The sequence below is a fragment of the Maylandia zebra genome, linkage group LG1 (genome assembly GCF_041146795.1).
Source record: "Maylandia zebra isolate NMK-2024a linkage group LG1, Mzebra_GT3a, whole genome shotgun sequence".
NCBI classification, from domain to species: domain Eukaryota; kingdom Metazoa; phylum Chordata; class Actinopteri; order Cichliformes; family Cichlidae; genus Maylandia; species Maylandia zebra.
Genome location: NC_135167.1, coordinates 18,650,029 through 18,670,079, shown reverse-complemented (window position 1 = coordinate 18,670,079; position 20,051 = coordinate 18,650,029). Strand labels below are relative to the sequence as shown.

At 41.0% G+C, this 20,051-nt stretch overlaps 1 protein-coding gene across 9 annotated transcripts in view; it reads right to left on the bottom strand.

The window, feature by feature from the left end:
* tcf12 (transcription factor 12) overlaps positions 1-20,051 on the bottom strand; it is an 83,830-nt gene that overhangs the window by 16,146 nt on the left and 47,633 nt on the right. For 5 of the 9 annotated variants that reach the window (XM_004543071.3, XM_004543073.3, XM_004543072.3 and 2 more), the window contains exons 8-12: positions 17,734-17,786; positions 2,942-3,041; positions 1,619-1,758; positions 960-1,101; positions 698-768 (exon numbers count right to left, since the gene is read on the bottom strand). In XM_004543071.3, the coding sequence (XP_004543128.2) occupies positions 698-768; positions 960-1,101; positions 1,619-1,758; positions 2,942-3,041; positions 17,734-17,786 (506 nt within the window). Of the gene's footprint in view, positions 1-697; positions 769-959; positions 1,102-1,618; positions 1,759-2,941; positions 3,042-7,357; positions 7,598-17,690; positions 17,710-17,733; positions 17,787-20,051 lie in introns of those variants that run through there. The other 4 variants (XM_076882780.1, XM_012917003.5, XM_012917004.5 and 1 more) reach the window with 4 other exon arrangements.

Below are 20,051 nucleotides of genomic sequence, written 5' to 3'. Positions count from 1 at the left end.
GCGTAAATGGAAACAGCAAATATTGTTGCTGAGGAAACAAGGGAAGGGTTTAGGATAAAAAGTGTCTGTTGTGTCACAAAAACGTTTACATAAATGCACATGTACGTCATCATTTTCATCATGCAATTCAAATAGTGACGTTTATCTGTGAGTCCACTTCGGACACATAACACTATAAACAACCTAAAGGACTGAACCATTACAGGATGTCCCTGAAGTGTAATCCATTGGCTTTAGGAGTATTTTTTAATGTACAGTTGCCTTTCTTGAATACTCTTAGTTTAAGCCCACAATTATCCAGGCTTAGGCCAAAAAAACAAAAGACAAAAAAACAACTATAAACTTGTCCTCTGGGCTGTTTTAATCAGCGGTCAGTATAGCATTTAATTCCCTGCATGATTATGGAGGTCACCTTCTTTGGAGACAAAACACTAAAAAAAATTTTTTTTTAAATAAATAAAAAGGGGGGGGGGGGGGGGGGGGGGGGGGGGGGTATTTTTACTTTGATTTGCAGAAAAATCAAAACCATTTGAGCTCGAGGGCTTAAAGAAGTCAGACATGAGTTTCACACTTGACTAGAAATGCAAAAACTTCTTTGAACTTGACCAAAATGCCTTAAGCAACACTGACGCTACTCGGAAAATACTTAGTATTGATAGGCAACGTTTTCCATCATAGACATAACAGCGTAACTCACCGAGGCTAAAGCCTTGCCCAGTGCGTCTCCAGTCTGCGAGCTTCCAGTGGCAGTCCCCCGATTTGCAGCAGCTACAAAAACACAGAGCGAAGCTTTGTAATCGCAAACTCAGACAAATGTGGAGCGGTTACAGTGCACAAAGCAGCTGTCCCCCTGCATGACTCAGTGCCTTCACAGAATGAACATTCAGCTATGATTACACTGCGGTGTCAGTAATTAGCCAACCTGAGCAGGTAGCTGAACTGTTAACACAAGAACGTACCCATGATCCCATCGGCCGAGGTGACGGACGGGGTGTGTGCCGCAGTGACGAATGGTGAAGTGCTGGTGTTGCTTCTGTGGAAGCTGGACATGGGAGGAAGACTGGCATTGATGTCTGGAGAGACTGAGTGTGCGGGGTAATTCTGGAAAATCGGGAAGAGAGAAAAGTGTTATTTTCAATCATAAATGTGTTTGTGTGAGACAGAAAGAAAGAAAGAGCTTATTTATTTATTCTTGAAATTAAAAATGCCCTTTGACGTCTTCCAGGCTGTCACGCAGTAAAAGTTCGTGTAGCGGGGGAGGGACAGAGATAAAGAGAGGGCAGGCAGCATCTGCAGCCTCCCTGTGATGCCCTGCCAAGTGAAGCAGGCAGGCGGACGAAAAAAGATCAAACGCTGACACAAAGAGGGTCAGCGGTGTCTTCACTGATAATAACCAGACAACAACTTAAGACACACACAGATCCCTCCAACTGAGGAAGATGCGCTATGGGAGAGCAGAGCAAAAACCAGGGCTTCAACAGAATTTATTTGCCCTGCGTGTTCAACAATACACACTGGATCGTTCATGTAAACGTGAGGGCAAAACAGAAACTTACTAGCAATCATCTATCACTTATTCATAAAGCCTAAGTGCCGCCGGCCGAGCTGTGAAGCTTACCAAACGGTCGTGTGAGTGCAGGCTGCTGTAGTTTCCTGACTGTGGCATGTGAGATGAAGATCCTGCGAGTATTCCCCCGTAGCCGGGCTGACTGATGCCATTGGACGAATTCCACGGGTCAGACGAACTGTGGGTACCATCTAAAACCAATAAACATATCACTTTAGCACACAATGGATTAGAACTGAAGGAAACAACATGTTAGACAGACGGCTAACCCCCTAACTTTACCCTTAAAACTTGGGGGTCATCCAAAGAGCACTTTTTAGGTTTTTTTCCCTCTCGGGACTGAAACACGATCCTTGTCTTGAACACAGCTGAGATAACACAAACGCTAAAGAGCAACAAGAAGACGTTTGTGTTTGTGTGTGTGTGTGTGTGTGTGTGTGTGTGTGTGTGTGTGTGTGTGTGTGCAACATATAAACTACAAAATTAAATATAAACAGATGTTTGGTTCAGTGGTTTTGGAGCTCACGATAACCGCCAAGGTTATAACTGTTAACAAAACTAAACAAAAAACTAAAACTAGGTGTAAACAAAATACTTCAGTCATCTGAAATACATTGTGAGCTTAGAAAATTGACTGAAATAAACAAAATCAGGCAATTTTCTTTCACTTTATTTTTTGTCAGTCTGGCCAAATGCGTTAACCTAACAAACACCAGGTTTTTTCGTGACGCATGACATAAAGTGTTAAATTTCTATTGAACATCTGATCTCTGACACAAGCCACCCACATTATAATAACAATAAATTCAAAATACTACTGAAACTAATAAAAACAAAACTGAAAAGAGCAAACCCACTCAGGAAACTAAAATGAACTGAAAACAAAAATAAAAATGCAAACTAATGGAACAAACTGAGGTTCTAGGTGATAACTTGATGAAAACATACCACACTGACTTTAATTTAGGCCAGAGGTTCTCAAAGTTTTTGTGACTTAATGGGAGTTTAAACAGTCGAAAGAATGCACTCATCTGGTTTATGCTGTTAAATATGACGTTTGTCCTTGTTTATGAGTTGGTGAGATGAGGTGGCTGCTAGATTTCTTGACATTAGCTGTGTTTCTCAGAGGTCAATGGCTGGGATTGCAAAAAAACCCAAAACCCAGAAATGCTCACTTGGTCTTATCCTGCTTATCCTTCTAAATAATGAGAAATGAGCATGAATGGAATATACAGTAGTGCGTTTAATCCTTCTCATACTTGCTGGTTAATCGTGCACAAACTCAACACACACCAGTGTAATAAAAGGGTATTAAAAAAATAAGCAGTAGATGGTAATTCTATCCAAAACATGGAGACTTTGCTTTGAACCTACCGAAGAAAGTGCTTGCAAACATACTGCTGGAGGGTTTTGGAGAAGAGTACGAAGGTGAATCTCTGTTGAAGTCTTCTGAGTTTGGAGATGGTGCGTACACCTGCCAGGAGAACATGATCGTCATTAGAAGAAACCGAAACACCAAGACTGTCACACGGTATGAGGGTGTTCAAACTCATTCAGCTCTCTTATATCAGTTTCTGTGAAGTAAACACGCTTCCTAAAAATGCAAAGCACAATCATATTAGGGTCTATACAAGTATGTGATCTCACACGCACACATCCACTGCAGAAACAGCCCTACAACTATAAATACACACATTCTAATGACTAGCAAGCAATCAAGCTCATGACGGGGGGAGTGGATTATCAGAAGTATTTGCATTTCAGATCAACTCAACCTCTAATGGAAGTATAATGACACCCGCTTACATGCATAGACTAAATGCCTGGCAAATTGCAGCATTCCCAGAGAGGCAGAAATCAAATAAGCGCTACAAAAAGAGCCTGCTTTGCTTTCTTTATACTTCTACCTGCAAGCTAGCGGGGGAAAGGAGACACAATGAGCACGCTGTTGTACAGCTGTGAGTGTGTGCCAATCTGGGCGGTGAGATCAAAAAGACTGGAGTCCAAACACCAGTGATGTGGTCTCTGACTTCATCCACTCCAGATGGAGGTCGAGGGAGCGAGGCAGAGCATAAAGGAGGGAAACAGGGAGAAAAAGTTTTGGACAAATTCTCCCTCCCACAGACAGGACTGGATGACCCCACTGTCGTGTAACACTAATCAGAGCCAGACCTGCCAGCTCGATTCCACCTGCACATTTCCAGCTTGTGTCCCCACTCAGCAAGATAAACCTGCCGTTTAATGGCCTCATTTCACACTCAGATGTTGACAGCTCACTCCTCCAAATTGGTTCCTAATGCACGTGGACGTGATGACGACCACAAAGGTTGTTTACTTACTTAAGTTCTTTTATGACGGGGTGCTGATGGAAAATATGCACGGCAAACAAAGTGTTCGCGCTGAAACGCTCGCACATACACGTGAACATCACATCAAAATGCAGCTTAAGCGAGACTCTGCTGAGTGAGCAGGTCTCCCGCACGCTGTTGTCTGGGTGTGTAATTAAAGTGCTCTGGGAGGGGTGCAACCCTCATGGGTCTTCTGGCTTACACATGTGACCAGGGTTGATAGTAAGTTCCAGAGAGATCTCAGGTTAGCCTCACACGGGAACCCGGGCTTTGTCTTTCGCCTCTGTCAGACGCTCAATGGGCAGCATATGGCAGCGGATAATGCTAATTGTCCTTTTTACCCTGGGCTAACCAGTCAAAGCATTAATAAACCATCCCAAACACCGGGTGCCTCATTCCGCCAGGCCTATGGAGGAGAGGGCCCGCCTGGGTTTCCTTTTACAAGGCCATTAATTAAAAGCCGTCACTCACACGGATCAGCACACCAGCACACGCCTATACTGGCTATTTGAGCACCAGCCGTTATTTCTTAAATAAAATCAACACAAAAGACAAATCTTACAGTGGCACCTTTTTTTATTTACAACTAATTATTTGAATATGAATCATAAATTATGAAAGAAAACAATGACTTTTAGTTAATGATAATCTATGAAGCTTGATTTTGGTGAATATATCCTCCACACCTTCCCATGTGCCTCCCAGCCTTGCGGTACCTGTGTTTGAAGTTCACGCCTTACCGATCAAAATATCAAAGGCTGAAAGAAAATCTGTCGACGACCACAAAGGACATCACAGAATAACAGGAAGGGAAGGGAAATGTAAAAATAAATAAAAGTAAGGAAAGAATCAGTCTGTCTAATTGCCAAAAACCTCAAAGAGAAGAGTTCAAACACACTCTTAATGGCTTGTCCTGTTTTATATGGTATGTCTTTACTTGGAATCGAACCAACTCTCTGGGGCATTTTGTTTCAAGTCCAAATCTTAAACACTTACAGGGCTTAGAAAGAATCGATGCCTCTTCAAACTAAAGCTGAGCTCAGTCTCCTCTCTTAGAGGGGCGTTGTTCGACATTTGTGTGCGATATCTGCCAATGTTTTTTGGAAAATAAAAGCTTCAGTATTTTTATGCATAAAACCGTGACACTGAGCCAACACAAAGACCAACTTTTAGTGGCACGACGTTTTGATGTTGTAAGAGTTAGCAGTGGAAGCCAAACGCTTACATGAGCATGTGAAGAAATAAAAATTTCAGTGAATTCACATTTAAGTGAAATATAAACATTAAATGCCCTCAAAGAATTGAATTCTTGACTAGAAGAAAGCAAAGAAAGCAACTGAAGGAGATGGATAGATCTGAAGAGACTAATAATGTTTATTCTATTATATCATATCTAATAAAAACATATAAACTGCTAAACAGCTAAATCTTACATCCAAATGTAACGTCAAGAAGCACAAAAATACCTTCCAGTCAGTAATGTCACAAAAATTTGGTTTTGGCATCAACACAACTTTGCTGACTAATCACAGTATGCCGTACAATTTATGCAAATACTCTGACTTTGTCCTGGATATTTAGTCAAGCATGCATACTGCAGTGCAGAAAACACATGCGCCATGTAGGCTTCTAGAAAGCAGGATCCAACCTGTTGCACCACAAAAACAACAACAACAACAGGCATGTGGCACTTTAAAGAAAACATGTTGTGACATTAGCGTTTTTGCTATTTTCTGGTCTAATTTTATGTCCTTCCACTTGTGAAGGACAGCTTTCTGTGAAGCAAAACAACAACCACCACCAGAACAGCAACAACAACAACAACAACAAAAAGGGGTCTAAAAAAAAATCGCTGCAGGGCTTTCACTTCAATTTTTTCTTTTCCACTAATAGGCAACGGAAGAAAGCTCAGTGAGCTGCTCCATCTGTATTGGTACCGTGCCACCAACTCACAAGCCAATGGCCCACTGTGAATTCTCCCAGTGCTCCAGATGGTGAGCCTGCTATGCAACTCTGCATTATAACAAATTAATGTGGATGAAGTTGGTGCAAAGAATGAGCACCATCCTTCTTTTTCCTTGCAAGCAAAACAGAAAAAAAAAGAAAGAAAAGAAAGTTGTTGGTGGTTATTTAACAAGTGCTTTTGATCATAAAAGTTTGCCCATTCTGTCCACATGCTATCAATTTTCTCCCCATCACCAAATGTAACACAAGCCTGTTAATACTTAATATGAAAAAGATCAAAGTCATCTTTTGTGCAGCGAGAACAAAAAGGGAAATGCCGTAATGGGTTATGAGGAAAGCTGAAACACAAGCATGAGTAACATGACCTTTTAAATACAATGCCATAAAAAAGCTAACCTCTTCATTTCTCTTTCAAATGCCCTTTTTATCTAACAGCAAAAACAACACGTGCAGTGACAGGTGGAAATCTGTCTGCGTAATTTGCTTATGACAGGATCATTACTTAAGGATTACTGAAATGCACTGCAGAGCTACTTCACCCGTTGTTAGACTGCCCTTGAACAGACTCATCAGTCCACTAGATTTTTACAGTAAAACACCTCAAGCATAGCTCGTCTTTACACCTACAAGTCCACACACACACACACACACACACACACACACACACACACACACACACACACACACACACACACACACACACACACACACACACACACACACACACAAACACAAACTATGGAAACTCCAAAGTTCTGAGGGCAGCACACTTTAATTAACGTATGTATTGACACAAAAGCAGTCACAGAGAAAAGCTTTTTAGAGTAACAAAAATCAAAGAAGTCATTACAGAAAAGTTCAGAAATCACATTAGGCTCCCTGTGGCGTCAAGAATGCTAAAGTGATTAAAAACAGATGGAATAACAGCAACACTGGTGCTTGGAGCTCAATCTGCAAACAGGAAAGTCTAACCTCAACAGGCAGCCTCTTTCCCTTAATCATTCCCAGACTCCCACTTGCTATTATTTCAACCCAGTCTCGGAGTTGAAGCGAGCAGCCAGTAAAAATAATTCAAGACTGCAAAAAACTTTCTGCTGCTCTGCTTCATTCTCTGCATGAGAGGAAAATGCTTTGGCAAAAAAAGGGCAAAACCTCCTTTTTTAAAATATGTCTAACCTGGAATATTTACTTGTACGTGGTACAAAGCAGGTTTGAGTCACTTGTTTTAATTGCACTGTGTGACAGCTTTAACTGATGCAGTGGAAAATGAGGCAGAGGAGCATCGGACGCTTGCACTTGCATGCAAGGAGGCGAACAAAGTGCTTTAAAAGTTCAAACCAATAAGTGCAAAAACTTCACATAAAATCAGACTGACAGTCAAAGGGATACACTCGTATACATACACACACAGGCAACCACACTTTATACAGCTCCCTTCTGTCTCAGACACACACACATTCCCAGAGAGACTACTCACCGATTTTCCGTTGTAGTAATACATTAAAGAGTTACTGCCCATTCCAGGGACAGGGTAGGCGCAATACATTATAGCTTTAACAATTTAAGTGATAAAGGTATAGTACAGCGGCACGCTAGCTTTCTCTCTAGACATACATCCAAACCGTTCAAAAGGGACTAATAATTCTTTCAGTACTGGCCTTCACACACACACACAGACCCACTCAGAGGAAACTTATGCAAAGCAGGATTGTACCATTCCACACTGTGGGAAGGGGTGGCTGTAAGAAGGGAGTGGCTCGTGTGGTACATCCCTCCCTTAAGCCTCTAAGTGCTGAGGCGAAGAGGACGAGGAGGGGGGAAGGGAGTCGATGGGGAGGTGGGTATAGAAAAGATAAAGGGAAGTGGGTGGGACGGAAAACAAATGTGTGAGCGGATTTAGAAAGAGAGGAGAAAAAAATGTTTTAATTCCAGGCATAGAAAAATGCAGATTTTCTGCAGGGGAACCCCGACAAACTGGAACTAAAATAATTTTGTTCTAAGCAGGGTTTTATTGTGTGTAATTCAAAGGCGATCAAATGAGGGCTTTAAATAAGTGCGGCGAGCCTGTTCTCTTCCACACGTTTTAATCCCGGGCGTCTAATCTTTTTGTTTTTGTGATGATTAAATGAGTCTATAGGCAGTGAGGTGAATTATGGCTTTTGGAAGAGCAAAGCCATCTGGAAGCTCATTTTACCTGTTCCCACACATGGTTTGCACACCAACAAGGAGTCATTAGAGTGGAGAGAGTGACGGCTCAACATTGCAAGAATTTTTTTTTTTAAATCCATGAATCCAAAATCCAGCCAGCAATACAACGGCTGATTTATGAAATGTGAGAGTTTGGGTGTTAGCGCAGGGGGACCTTTAGCTGGAGCCCCTGTAAACACAGAGTTGTAAAGCATGCAACAGCTGCAGAGGGGTTGGCTTGTGACGTCGAAACAGGAAAATAATGCTCCATTTCCTAAACCCTGGGGGCCTCAGACGGGGGAGAACTAAAGGGGTGGGTGGGTGGGTGGGAGCAAAACATTGACAGCCATTTTACCATGGTTTACTGTCACTGCAAGCCACACAGCTCCCCATTACCTTTATCACGGGGGAGGAGAAGGAGGGGTGGGGGGTGGGGGGGTAAAGGAAAGAAGAAGAAGAAGAAAGGAGGGGAGGAGGCGAGAATAGATACCATATTCTAGCAAGAGACCGGTCTGGACAGCCTGACTGGAGCCTTTCATGTGTGCCACTCGAAGCTTGCTCGACTAAACACAGGCCTGTAGACTCATTGAGAACATTACTGTTATAGAAAGATGAAAGCTTCCACTTCCTTAAGAAAACTAGGCCTTTATTATGCTTTTGCTTTTAGTACTGTTATTATTTATCCCCCTTTCTTCTCAGAGGTCCTTTTAAACTCATCCAAAACACTGGCTTTGCATGTTGTTACCCCTTTAAATCTGGCACTGTTTCAAGTTGATGCTTTAAGGAAAATGGTCATGATAGAAGTGTTTGAAGAGATCTTAAAACAAGTCCAGACACACATCGCAGTGTTGCGAGGAAAACACATGAAAGCAGGGACAAATGGGCACAGACACACACACCAGTTCTGGCTGATTCAGGATACATCAAACTAATTTCTCTCACTACTGACTCTGAAGGAGAGAAAATGCCTAAAAGAGTTCATTAATTTATAACGTATGAATGACCGTGACTCACAGTTCACAGGCTTGATATTGCTGGAAATCGTCACTGTTGAGCTGGGAGGTGAAGGTTCAGCTCCGCCCACCTGTTCACGCGATCCTCTCTAAAGACACTCAAGTCATCACAAGGTGCTTTTCTTGGGATTTGTTTGGGTGTTGAAAAACCCCGAGCAAATCCACAGGCTGAGGTCACCCCCCAACTCACGCATGGATTTAGCGGTGATGTCATCGGGCAGGAAGATTGCTTCCTGTAAGAAGCTCTGGTTCTAATTAGGGAGGGCTGAGTGCGGGGCGCATGAGGGGATTCAAACCTTCTCCCTCCCAAACTCCTGGCTTTATCATGAATGGAGACTCAAAATTCAGTGTTTCTGTGCATTAAATCAAAAGACCATTTTTTATTATCATGGACCATTAAACCCGCATTACCCAGACAGTAGTAACACTGGCAATGATAGTGATGGTTAATATTTTTATAGACTCTGGCAGCGTGATGCTAATTTCTAAAGTTAGCTGACCTGGATCCAAACAAACAGCAGATGGGGGATTACCCAAAACAGGCTCATTAGCCCTATTTATATGTATTTTAAGTTTTTTTTAAATAAATGAATTTAAACTTACTTACTAAAATTTTTTTTTGCTTACATAGTGCTCAAGAGATTCGTTTTCTTTACATATTAAAGTCTATTAAAGTATTTTTGTTCATTTTATCACAAACTATAAAAGAAAATGCAAAAACCTATTCACTGCACACTTGATGTCTAAAAAAGGATTAAATAATTAAATAATGATCTCTGTAAAGTCTCAGTTACTGTATGACAGCTTGCATGTTTATATTTAACTATAACCTCTGCGTACGCTACAGAGCAGTGAGCTTGTATAATTGAGTCCAGTTATAAAAATTAAATTTCTCGGCAATACAAGCACACTGTACTGCAGGAGAAATCTCATTAAAATATGAAGATAAAACTAACAATATACATTATGCTGCATCAATGAATTGCATATGAGGAAAGTATAAAAAGTCAGAGCAAAGAAGTGAGTTACTGAACCTGTTTAGGAAATTGATGCTTCAAAGCCAGCTGCAGGCTTTAGTTGATACTGTTAAAGGCATCAGAGTGTAAGTGGATGAAGGGGACAGATTAAACACGAACGTGTATGAACAATAAGATGAGTGGCACTGATTTTTGTAGGGGTGCATGAAGAGGAGAGACAAAAATGAAACTTGGGGTTGACAGCACTGAGGCCTGTCTGCATTATTTATCTCCATACCCGGAGAAGAAACACACACACACGAGGAAAAGCTGTTAAGACTGTGAACACTACTCATGCAGATCCATTCAATCACAGTTTTGTCATGTGAGGCCGGATCCTGAATTCTTCTGTATGAGAGCAGAAGCAGAGATGCTTTTGATGGAAATTTAGATGTTCTGACAAAAAGGAGAGGACAAGACAGATGCTGTACAAGAACACAGCACAGCAGCACCTTTTGGTTGATTTAGGAGCTATATGTTCACGTGTCCCACTAGTTCACGTAAGATGTTTTTTGTAAGATTAGCCTATAAAACATTAGCCTATAAAAACATTTGAGGAAAAAAACCCTCACCTACAGTTATAAGTAAGAGAGACTGACTTTGGATCCATCCGATCTTAAACTATAAACTCATTTTTAAAAAGGGTTAAATTTCTTTTTCCCATGAGATGCCACATCGTTAATCCTGACTTCTTTGTGTTTTCCGCTTGAAGAGTTCAGGGAAGTGAAAGTAGAGACCTCCTTTTTGCATGAAATGTAAAAAAGTGCTGGGATGGGACACCTGTTTGCTGTTTTGCTGCAAATCTATTTGACCTCTTCATAACAGACATTAAGGAGGGGAAAAAGTATGTTCTGGGACGGATGGCACATGTTTGAAATTTCAAGTTAAGCCTAATAATAGGCTTCAAAAGAAGAACAAAAATAAAACACAAGGTTTTATTTATTTTACTTTTTGTGGATTTTGTGCTTGTTGCATGTGACTGCTGGTCTCAAAAGCTGTTTTACAAATACTGAATGTCCACATTACACACTGCAATTTAATACAAGTGACACGACTCATGGACTCATCAGCAAGAATGAAAAAAATAAAAAAAGCACCCTTATGTTTTCAATCATATTTACAAGAAGAGTGCACACATTTCAATAATTAGGCACTTGGACTAAAAACCTGATGGCAGGAAATGATAACACAAAGCTTCTAACCATATTTATTTTATTCTCCGAGCTAACAGAAATAAAAGGAATTTTAAAAATTTACATAACACATTTGTGCTGTTTGGACATCTGTCTAAAACCATATGGCAGGGAAACTAAAAACAACCTAATAACATTATCTCCTGAAAGAAAGCTTCCTTTTTTGACTTTTTCTCCTGCTGCTTACACTTTTACTTTACACTGTAGAATAAATGTGAAAAATGTGTAAACCAGAAGAGAATAGAAGAGATTGAAAGAACTGAATAAGACAGAGCGAGACTGGGGCATAGAGAATGAAGGCTTCTGTGGTTAAACGGTGAGGATGTAATCCTTCAAAGGATTAGTTTCATTACCTTCACGGGGACTCATTCATTTGTTCTGGAAGGATCTAGAAGGTCACTTCATCCGGGGTACAGATATGACCCAGTGGAAGCCCAGAATCACTATTTTGAATCTACCAACTTAATTTTTCACATGATTTTGATTCTAGTTACAGATGATGTCGCCAAACAAATAAATAACAGCACTGTTCACTGAGCAAAGCAAACCCCTGATTGGCCGTGACACAAGTAGGACAGTGCTCACTAGAAGTGCTGGGCATCTTAAAGGTGTAACTTATCTCGTCAACGGCAGACAGCAGAGCCGGTGAAGACCACAAGAAAGCTAATCAATTAACATCCTGGAAGCATCAACGCAGCAGAGACAGAAATCACCACTTCTGGTCAGATCTTTCAGTTTAAAATAAGATAAGATTATCGTCTCCCACAGGAGAATATCGACTGAGATTTGGTGAAATTCGAACAGATGAAGCTGCACCTTTACTGCATGTAATTTCCTTGCTCCATTTCCCCTCATTTCCTGCCTTCCTCTACTGCTCCTATCTAATAAAGACTATCAAAAAAAGGAATAAACAGGATGACGCAGCGGTCCAGTGAGTTGGAGACTGACTTTCTATCCACTAACTAATTATGTAGGATAATTATGGAGGATCGCAGAGCTACCCCAAAAGATCTTTATATGATCCTCTGGCCAGCCAGAATTTTGCAGGAAAAGAAGACTTACAGGGTGTCTTTCTACGCTGCAAAACCATCCCTTAAATGGCTCTTTTGTATTTTAGACTGCATGACGAAAAGCTCATTCATCCCTCCGGAGTGCTGCAGGGATGACTTTTGTTGTAGGCCAACCTGAATGTTAGCATCACCCTGGCTCCCTCGCCAAAAAAGCAATGGGATATTTTTTTTTCTATAGGCTTTTAGTGTGACATATAAGTGTTCGATTCTTAAACATTTAATTCTGCATGATAATCTCCACAAATTAGCAGCACAGTTATAACCTGAATAGTAAAACATGGGTATTTGCTTGCATATTTGTTGTAGAACAAAATGTGAGAGTGACTAAAGCTTCTTATTACAGCAGACCTTATTTTTAGGCATTGAACAAGAAGCTTTGACACAAGAGAACCAGACGTACAAAAATGCAAACCTAGTGTTCATTCTTTGGCAGTCTGCTGCAGCTGATGGGCAGAGGTGAGCAAACATTTACACCTGCACATATTGTGTCTGCACATGTTCAATTTTAAACACCAACACCAACATTATGAGGATGATTGATTTCTCTGGGTCCTTGAACGCTTCAAGATGCTCCAATACTTCCGAGCTGAATAAACTTCCTTTGCCTTAGAAGCAAGCTGACCGGCACACCTTCAGAAACCTGAATAGTCGCCATCTATGGTCGTTACACTGATCTCATTTATCCCTCAGTAATACACGCATCACACATTACCTCTGACCTACAGCAGAATCCTGTGGTTCAGTGATGTCTTTTCCAGGTCACAGCAGCCACCCTTAGATGGTCTCTAAATAACAAACTTAGTGATTGTTGACAGGCTGTGTTCTTGAGTCTCCCAGCGATCTCAAATCAAGGTTTGCATTAATGCCGTACACTCACGCAAGGCTTACATGAATAATTTACAACAGGCCAGAATGTGAGTAATGACTTTAATCTGTGCATTATTTTTGTGCTCTTAGTCCTTTTAACTCCTTGTTCTCCTCACAGATGAAAGAGGTCAGGCCTCTGGATTGTTTGCCTGTTCCATTATCTGCAGCCTCTAATGTCAGTGGTAAATTTCAGCCACCCAAACAAAGATAAACACAAAGCCCAGGGTCCCAGAGGTGGCTGCGACTGTTCAGCATCATCCCGTCAAACCAAGGATGTCTATCTAATCAGCCATCTGATGAGGTCATCTCTGGGGAGCTCGCTAACTGGGGTCAAGTCAAAGCCTACAATATTGGCCCCTGTCAGTTTAATCACCTATTATAAAAAATTCAAAACAATGACATACAGAACATACACCAAATTCTAATTTTTACAGTGAACTGTGGAACAATCAGGAATAATTTCCAGCTTTACAGGTGTTACTCTTTAAGAAATAAAATTAAAAGACGACTTAACATTTGCAGCTTGGTCTGTTGTTAATATGAAACCCACAGAAGTAGGGCCTGCTGTCCGATAACAGCAACCAACTGTCAGCAATCAAGTCTTTTTGAGCTGTGCAAGTATTTAATATTAGCTAGTGGTCATGATACTAGAATTTAAAAACTTGATACCAAAAATCAGGAAAATACTCCATACGCGATACCACTTTCAACACCACAGGGAAAAAAGTGAGAAAAAAGAAAGTGTAATTAGCTTTTCTCTGACAACGCCGCGCTCTAGATAGATAAAGGCCTAAAAACTGTATCAGCGTCATTATTATTGTTATTAATCCAATATTTCCCTTGTTTCACATTAGAAACCATTAACTTGTACAACGAGACTGGGAAACAGATCTCTGTTTAGTGACTTCCTACAAATAAATAAATAAAAATCAGCAGGCTACTTCAGGATGTAATTGAAAGTGTATGCATGCACGTTTGTTTATAATGTTCGTCCCTGCGGGTGTCATTGTTTAATTCATGTTTTTGTGGATTTACATCAGGATATCAAAAGGCAAAAACACAAAACATGCAACTTTATGCTTTTCTGCTGGGTGGCCCCAGAATCTAATTTTGCCTGAGACTTAAAAAGGCCCGGAGGTTTACAAAGGGCTTTACTGATGCATTTCATCTAAGATCTCTTCCCTGAGCCCTGTTACTGTCCCATCCTGCCACGGTTCAAAGGAAGAAACAAAAAGAAGCTGCTCTCACTACAACAGGAACCCTAGCTTACCGCTGCAGTACAGTATTATTTTTGTCTTTGAGCCGTTAATGGCAGATGGAGAGAGAGAGAAAATATACCATTTGAAAGTCATGCACCAGACAACACTGCGAGGAACATTTCTAGGTCTTAAGATTCACAGCCTAGAGCAGACTTCCTTTCTTACAGCTCGCACAGTACAAATCTCTCAGAAACAAGGGTGTCTGAGTGATCTGTCAAAAGCAAATGTCAATCTTTTTTGTCATCCACACTCAGGGTTCTCGCTTGCAAAAGCCCCCAAGGGGAGCCGAATCTCAGCCCACCACTTTCTTTCTCTCATCCTGCAGCCATACCGTCACCAAAGCCAGGGAGGAAGTGTCACATCGAGCCGCTGTGCCTCTGACAAGGCGGGGATGGAGGGATGAGGCGGTGGGGGAGGATGGCACAAACGCTATTTACACAAACAAACTCGACACGCACACAGAGATACACACCATGCCCTTGCAGATTCCCAGAAATATCCTACAAGAGGCAACTTTCCCCCACGAGCTACGAGCTTTCTCTCCCTCCTTCTTCAGTCCTTCTTGTCAGACAGGTGCCCACGCAGCTGCCCATCAGCATCCCTCGGCGTAGCAGCCTGTCTGTCCAATGACAACAAGCTCTGTCCTTCATATCCACTGTTCAGATTATACAGTCAAATAAAAGCAGGCGGCCAATGAGATCCGAGGTGTCTACTGTAACAGAACTAATGCTTCTATCGGTATCTCCCGCACAAAGTGGTAAGCTATAAATTTATAGATAAACAAACAGCTTTGAAGAATCCTTTAAACAACATATTGCTAGGCATATACATCACACGATTATACGATTACAGCCACTGCAGAATCCCACGTCTGCAAGCACACAGCCAGCAGACCACAGAGGAAAGTATGAGTGTGGTTGATGTGGGGGTGGGGGGTTTGTCTGTATATAAGATGAAAAAGCCCTATAAACATTTAAATATTTGCAATCACCAGCTGGCCCGTCTAGATAGTGTTCACATCCCGGTGCACTGCAGTGTCAAAACCTAACTGCACAGAGGATGTGCTCCCGTAAATATTTTGATTCAGCTCCATCATGTAGTGTACACACACATCACGCCTGGACTTGCATCTTCCATTGCCCATCTGATTTAAAAGTCTGAAATTTATTTTTAGACTGAGAGAGCAAAGAATACAAGCTGGGGAATAAAGAGGGGATTTGAGAATGAAATAAATAAATAAGGAAATTCCCAGCAGTAGATATAATGATGGGAAGCACTGTGTTGATTTTTTTTTTTTTGTAAATCGAGCAGCTATTCAGGTCTCTGGTGAGGCTCCCGCGTTTGCTTACACAAGCAAAAGCTTTCGGTGGCATATGCAGCTGCATTCATGCTTTACAGGTACGCTGCAGGCTCTTCACACAGCTGCCTGTGGCAAAGTAAATCTGACTCCAGGTGCGCCTTCCCCTCGACACTTCTTCAACGGCAAACCTCGCTACATCCACATCCCGCAATACAAACACGGCTCTCAGCTGATAACCATCCTCAGAAATGCAGCTTACACTCCCTCCAACAGTCACCAGACACACCTTGGAAGGCCGCAGGTAGCACTTTTCCCCATCCGATAGCTGCTACACCCATGCCTCACCTTTGCTTCCTATTAGCTCACTAAGCAATAAAGTAACAGCTCCTAAAAGCTGCCACACAACCTCCCACTCTAACATTTTCCACATATGCCAACTAAAAGAATAAAGAGGAGAAAAACTCTTTATGTTTTCCTTTCTCTGTCAGCAGGTAAGAAGAGACCTATAGCCCTTTATTCAACACTGCCATCTTTATTCTTTCAAATGGGATCAAAGACTAACTGGGATAATTCCTCCAAGCTCCAGGCTTTATCTTCTGAGCTGTACTGAGTGACAAGAAGAAGCTGTATTTTATCCCATGCTCTGTCACTGTTTTTCCCCATCTAGCATTGTACTGCTTGATTGTACTCTTATGAGTCACAGAACCGCACCTGCGCCCATGTGTTAAGTACTGACAAATAAAAGCCCAGCGTCCATTTACACAACAAAGAGATGTAACCCGCGAGGCAACCATTCTTTGCCTCCCTCCCTCCGTCTGACAAGACCTCAAATATATCACTTACTTAAGAGGAAGGCAGCGCACGTTCCTGCTCCTGCCAGGGACTGCTCTCTCTCCCTCATGCTCTGACAAACTTCTTTTCAAATACAAATCCAGAAACAAAACACATGCCACCCTTTTATGTTCGGTGGCCTGTTCCATATTTAATTTCAGAGTAACAGCAGTAGAGATGATGATTATCAAAGCTCTGCAAGGCAAATCCAGTCTCAGACTCCCTCGCCAAAAGAAGAAAAGAAACCCCGTCATTGTTTAAGGAAAGAAAATGTTGGATTTTTGGTAAACCAGTTGCTTCTGATTAAAAAGGAAAAAACATTTTTTAAAAATCCTTGTCTTCTACTAGTTCTGAGAATTCAAGGCAAAGCCTAATAAAAACCTCTGACGATCCACCGGGGTTTTTAACAATGAACATCTGACTTAGTGATTTATGCATATTAATGAACTCCAACACCCCCTGTCTAAGCGAATACAAGCTGAGCTCCACACTTCTCTGCATCCTAATGGTTTCTGCTCCACCGGGATCATTACCAATAGAAATTTCAGATATTCTGTGCTATTAATCTCTGTCTGTCCTCCTGTTCGGCTACGTAATGACTAATTAAACATCAAAAGAGCAGAGCTGTGGATCCGCTCTGACAGCCTCTCTTTCTCCCAGGAGAGGCTGTGAGGAGGCTAGACTGTGACAGGGCAGCACTGAAAATCAATCACCTCAAGGTCCACATGTGTATTCACACACTCGCACGCACGCATGCATGCGCTTTTGCACGACACACCAAAAAATCTGCAGGAAGTTGTCGCCCGCCGAGACCTTTACGTGCTTGGATTAAAACAACAAGCATGTAAACAACAAACACTAAAAGTCTAAATCAAACAGCCACCACCGCAGTCGCTGTTGAACAAGCCGCACAGAGACAACACAATTTCAATCCGAGAAGTGTGCCGGGGTTGTCAAGAGCGCTCTGTGTGTACAACTGTGAAAAGAGAGGGTGTGTGAGTGGTAAAGATGTGTGTATGTGTGTGTGTGTGTGTATGTGTGTTTGAGTGAGTGTGTTTGTTTAGGTGAGCTCACTGTGAAATCTATTTATATGAGAGGTAGATGATCTTCCACTCACAGATGAAGGCAGGCCAGGAGGGACCTTGCGAACCTTTTTTGTTTGGAGAGGATCTGTGGAAAGATGAAAGCAGGGTGTATTCATTCAAAGGCAGAAAACAAAATAATAAAGAGGCAACTGTACAGAAGCCATAACTCACCAACAAAATCCTACGAAGCATTGTTTGTGATTTTCACATAAAGAATAAAAGAAAACTACACACAGTCCTACATGACATATCAGAGAAATATGTCGATACTTGTTTTTTTGTGTGTTTTTGTCATTGCTCTTTCAACGCAGCCTGATGACGACTGAAGCCAGACACCAAAGCAGGGTGTGTTCATATTAGGGCTGGCCAAGTTTTATATCAAATGTGGAGTTATTACAGCTGTCATTTTTTTTATTAATCTTATCAAGTGATTATATAAAACTAAACTAAAAGTTAAAAGTAGATGTGAAAATCAGTAACTAAAATAAATATAAAAACTAGACTTTTGAAAAAAAGGAAAACTAACTGAATTATTTACCATTATTTACCTGCTTGTTTCAGTTTAGCTTTTATTAGTTTTGCTGTTACTTTTAGTTTTCCTTTATTGTGCAGTGGATGTTAAGACTGTCAAACAATTAACACTGTCACGCAGACGCCCCAAGGCTCGATAAACATTAGAAACAAAGCCTCACCATGGCTGTACATAAATATAAATAAGTATTTAAAAAATATTTACATAGCGAAAATGAGAGAATCACAATTTTTTTGATATAATATTAACAGAAAGTTTCTTTTTCTAAAAGAGCTCATTTAGATCTTGGAAATGGTTTCACACCTGAGGAATATCACACTAAAGTTAGATGAAAATGTTTGGTTTTTTTCCATATTGAAGCTATAATATCTGTGAAACCACACACATGATTTGCGCAATTTTAAAGAACATGTGCCATGAAAATGTGAAGCTGTAAATATAACAACCTATTGTGATTTCTACTCATCAGAGATCAAACATACAAAATACCATATTTTTCGGACCATAAGGCGCACTGGATTATGAGACGCACACTGTAGATGAAGGGATCTGTTTTCATACATAAGGCATTGATGTTGAATTCTCTCGCAGCTGCTCCATTCCCATGTTGTTGCAGTATATTAATAACTAACCTCTTATTGTGGATGGATTATCTCAGTTGTTCTCCTGACTGAAGTTTGGTCCGTTTACAGTACACTACCATGCAATTGCATTTGTCAAAAACCATCGGGAACCCTCACCTTAACTTAGTTAGCGTTCATCCTCCAGCTTCACTGTGGTATGCTTTATGTTATGCTAACATAGCTGTGTTGCTAGTGATCACATAGCACAGCATTATATACCAGCTAGCCCAACCGCAAACGTCACTGCTGTTTAGTTTTCTGTCTTCATTTATGTTGGAAGTGATAGCAGAGCTGTACGTTTTTATTTTTTTTCCAGTCAGAACATGCTATATCACGTTTAGGTAGCGAAGCTAGCGAGCTAACTTCCTGCTAACTTCCAACTCCATTAAATTTAATAAATTCTGTTTTGAATGAATGAATGCCTGGGTGTTAACGTAATTGTTACACCTGGTAAAGCAGCAACGCTGATCATTTTATTAAAGATGAAAGAATTTAGACAGTTTTAAATTCTCAGTGAGCCAGAGTGTTCGTTTGACTTTGGGACCTGAATAGACGGAGTTTTGGACCCAGATTACTCCGAGTCCATGAGGCTCCTAACTACGGTAGCCCTAATGCTCAGACAATCCATCAAGCAGTGCCGCTTGGTAGCTTACCAAAGTCATACTAAAACATTTTTTTGACAGATTTTTCAGGCCATGCACCACATAAAATCGGTTAGAGGACAGTAAGCACAACCAGAATTCATACATAAGGTGCACCGGATTTCAAGGTGCACTGACTATTTTTGAAAAATTAAAGGATTTTAAGTGCGCCTTATAGTGTGGAAAATACAGTAATTCAGTTAACTTTACCTTAACTTGAGCTACACTCCCGATAGTGTGTGATCATAGAGCCCCAGCGCCTAATAATTACTCTACTCCTTTGCAGGACCTAGCTCAAGTAGTTTTCTACATAATTGAATTTAAATATTGCACCTCAAAACAGGAGCTTGAAAAAAAATGCCCAGATCCTCATCCTGTTTTTTTTTAATCAAAGTAATGACAGTATGGACCTAAAATCTTGCACATTTCTGATTAAAATACAATATTTTCCTTTATACAGCCAAATCTGAGATGAGAGGCATATGAAGAACTGACTGAGCAATAGTTCGTATGTAATTGGGATTTCTCAAGCATGAGCTAAAGTGGTCCAAAAA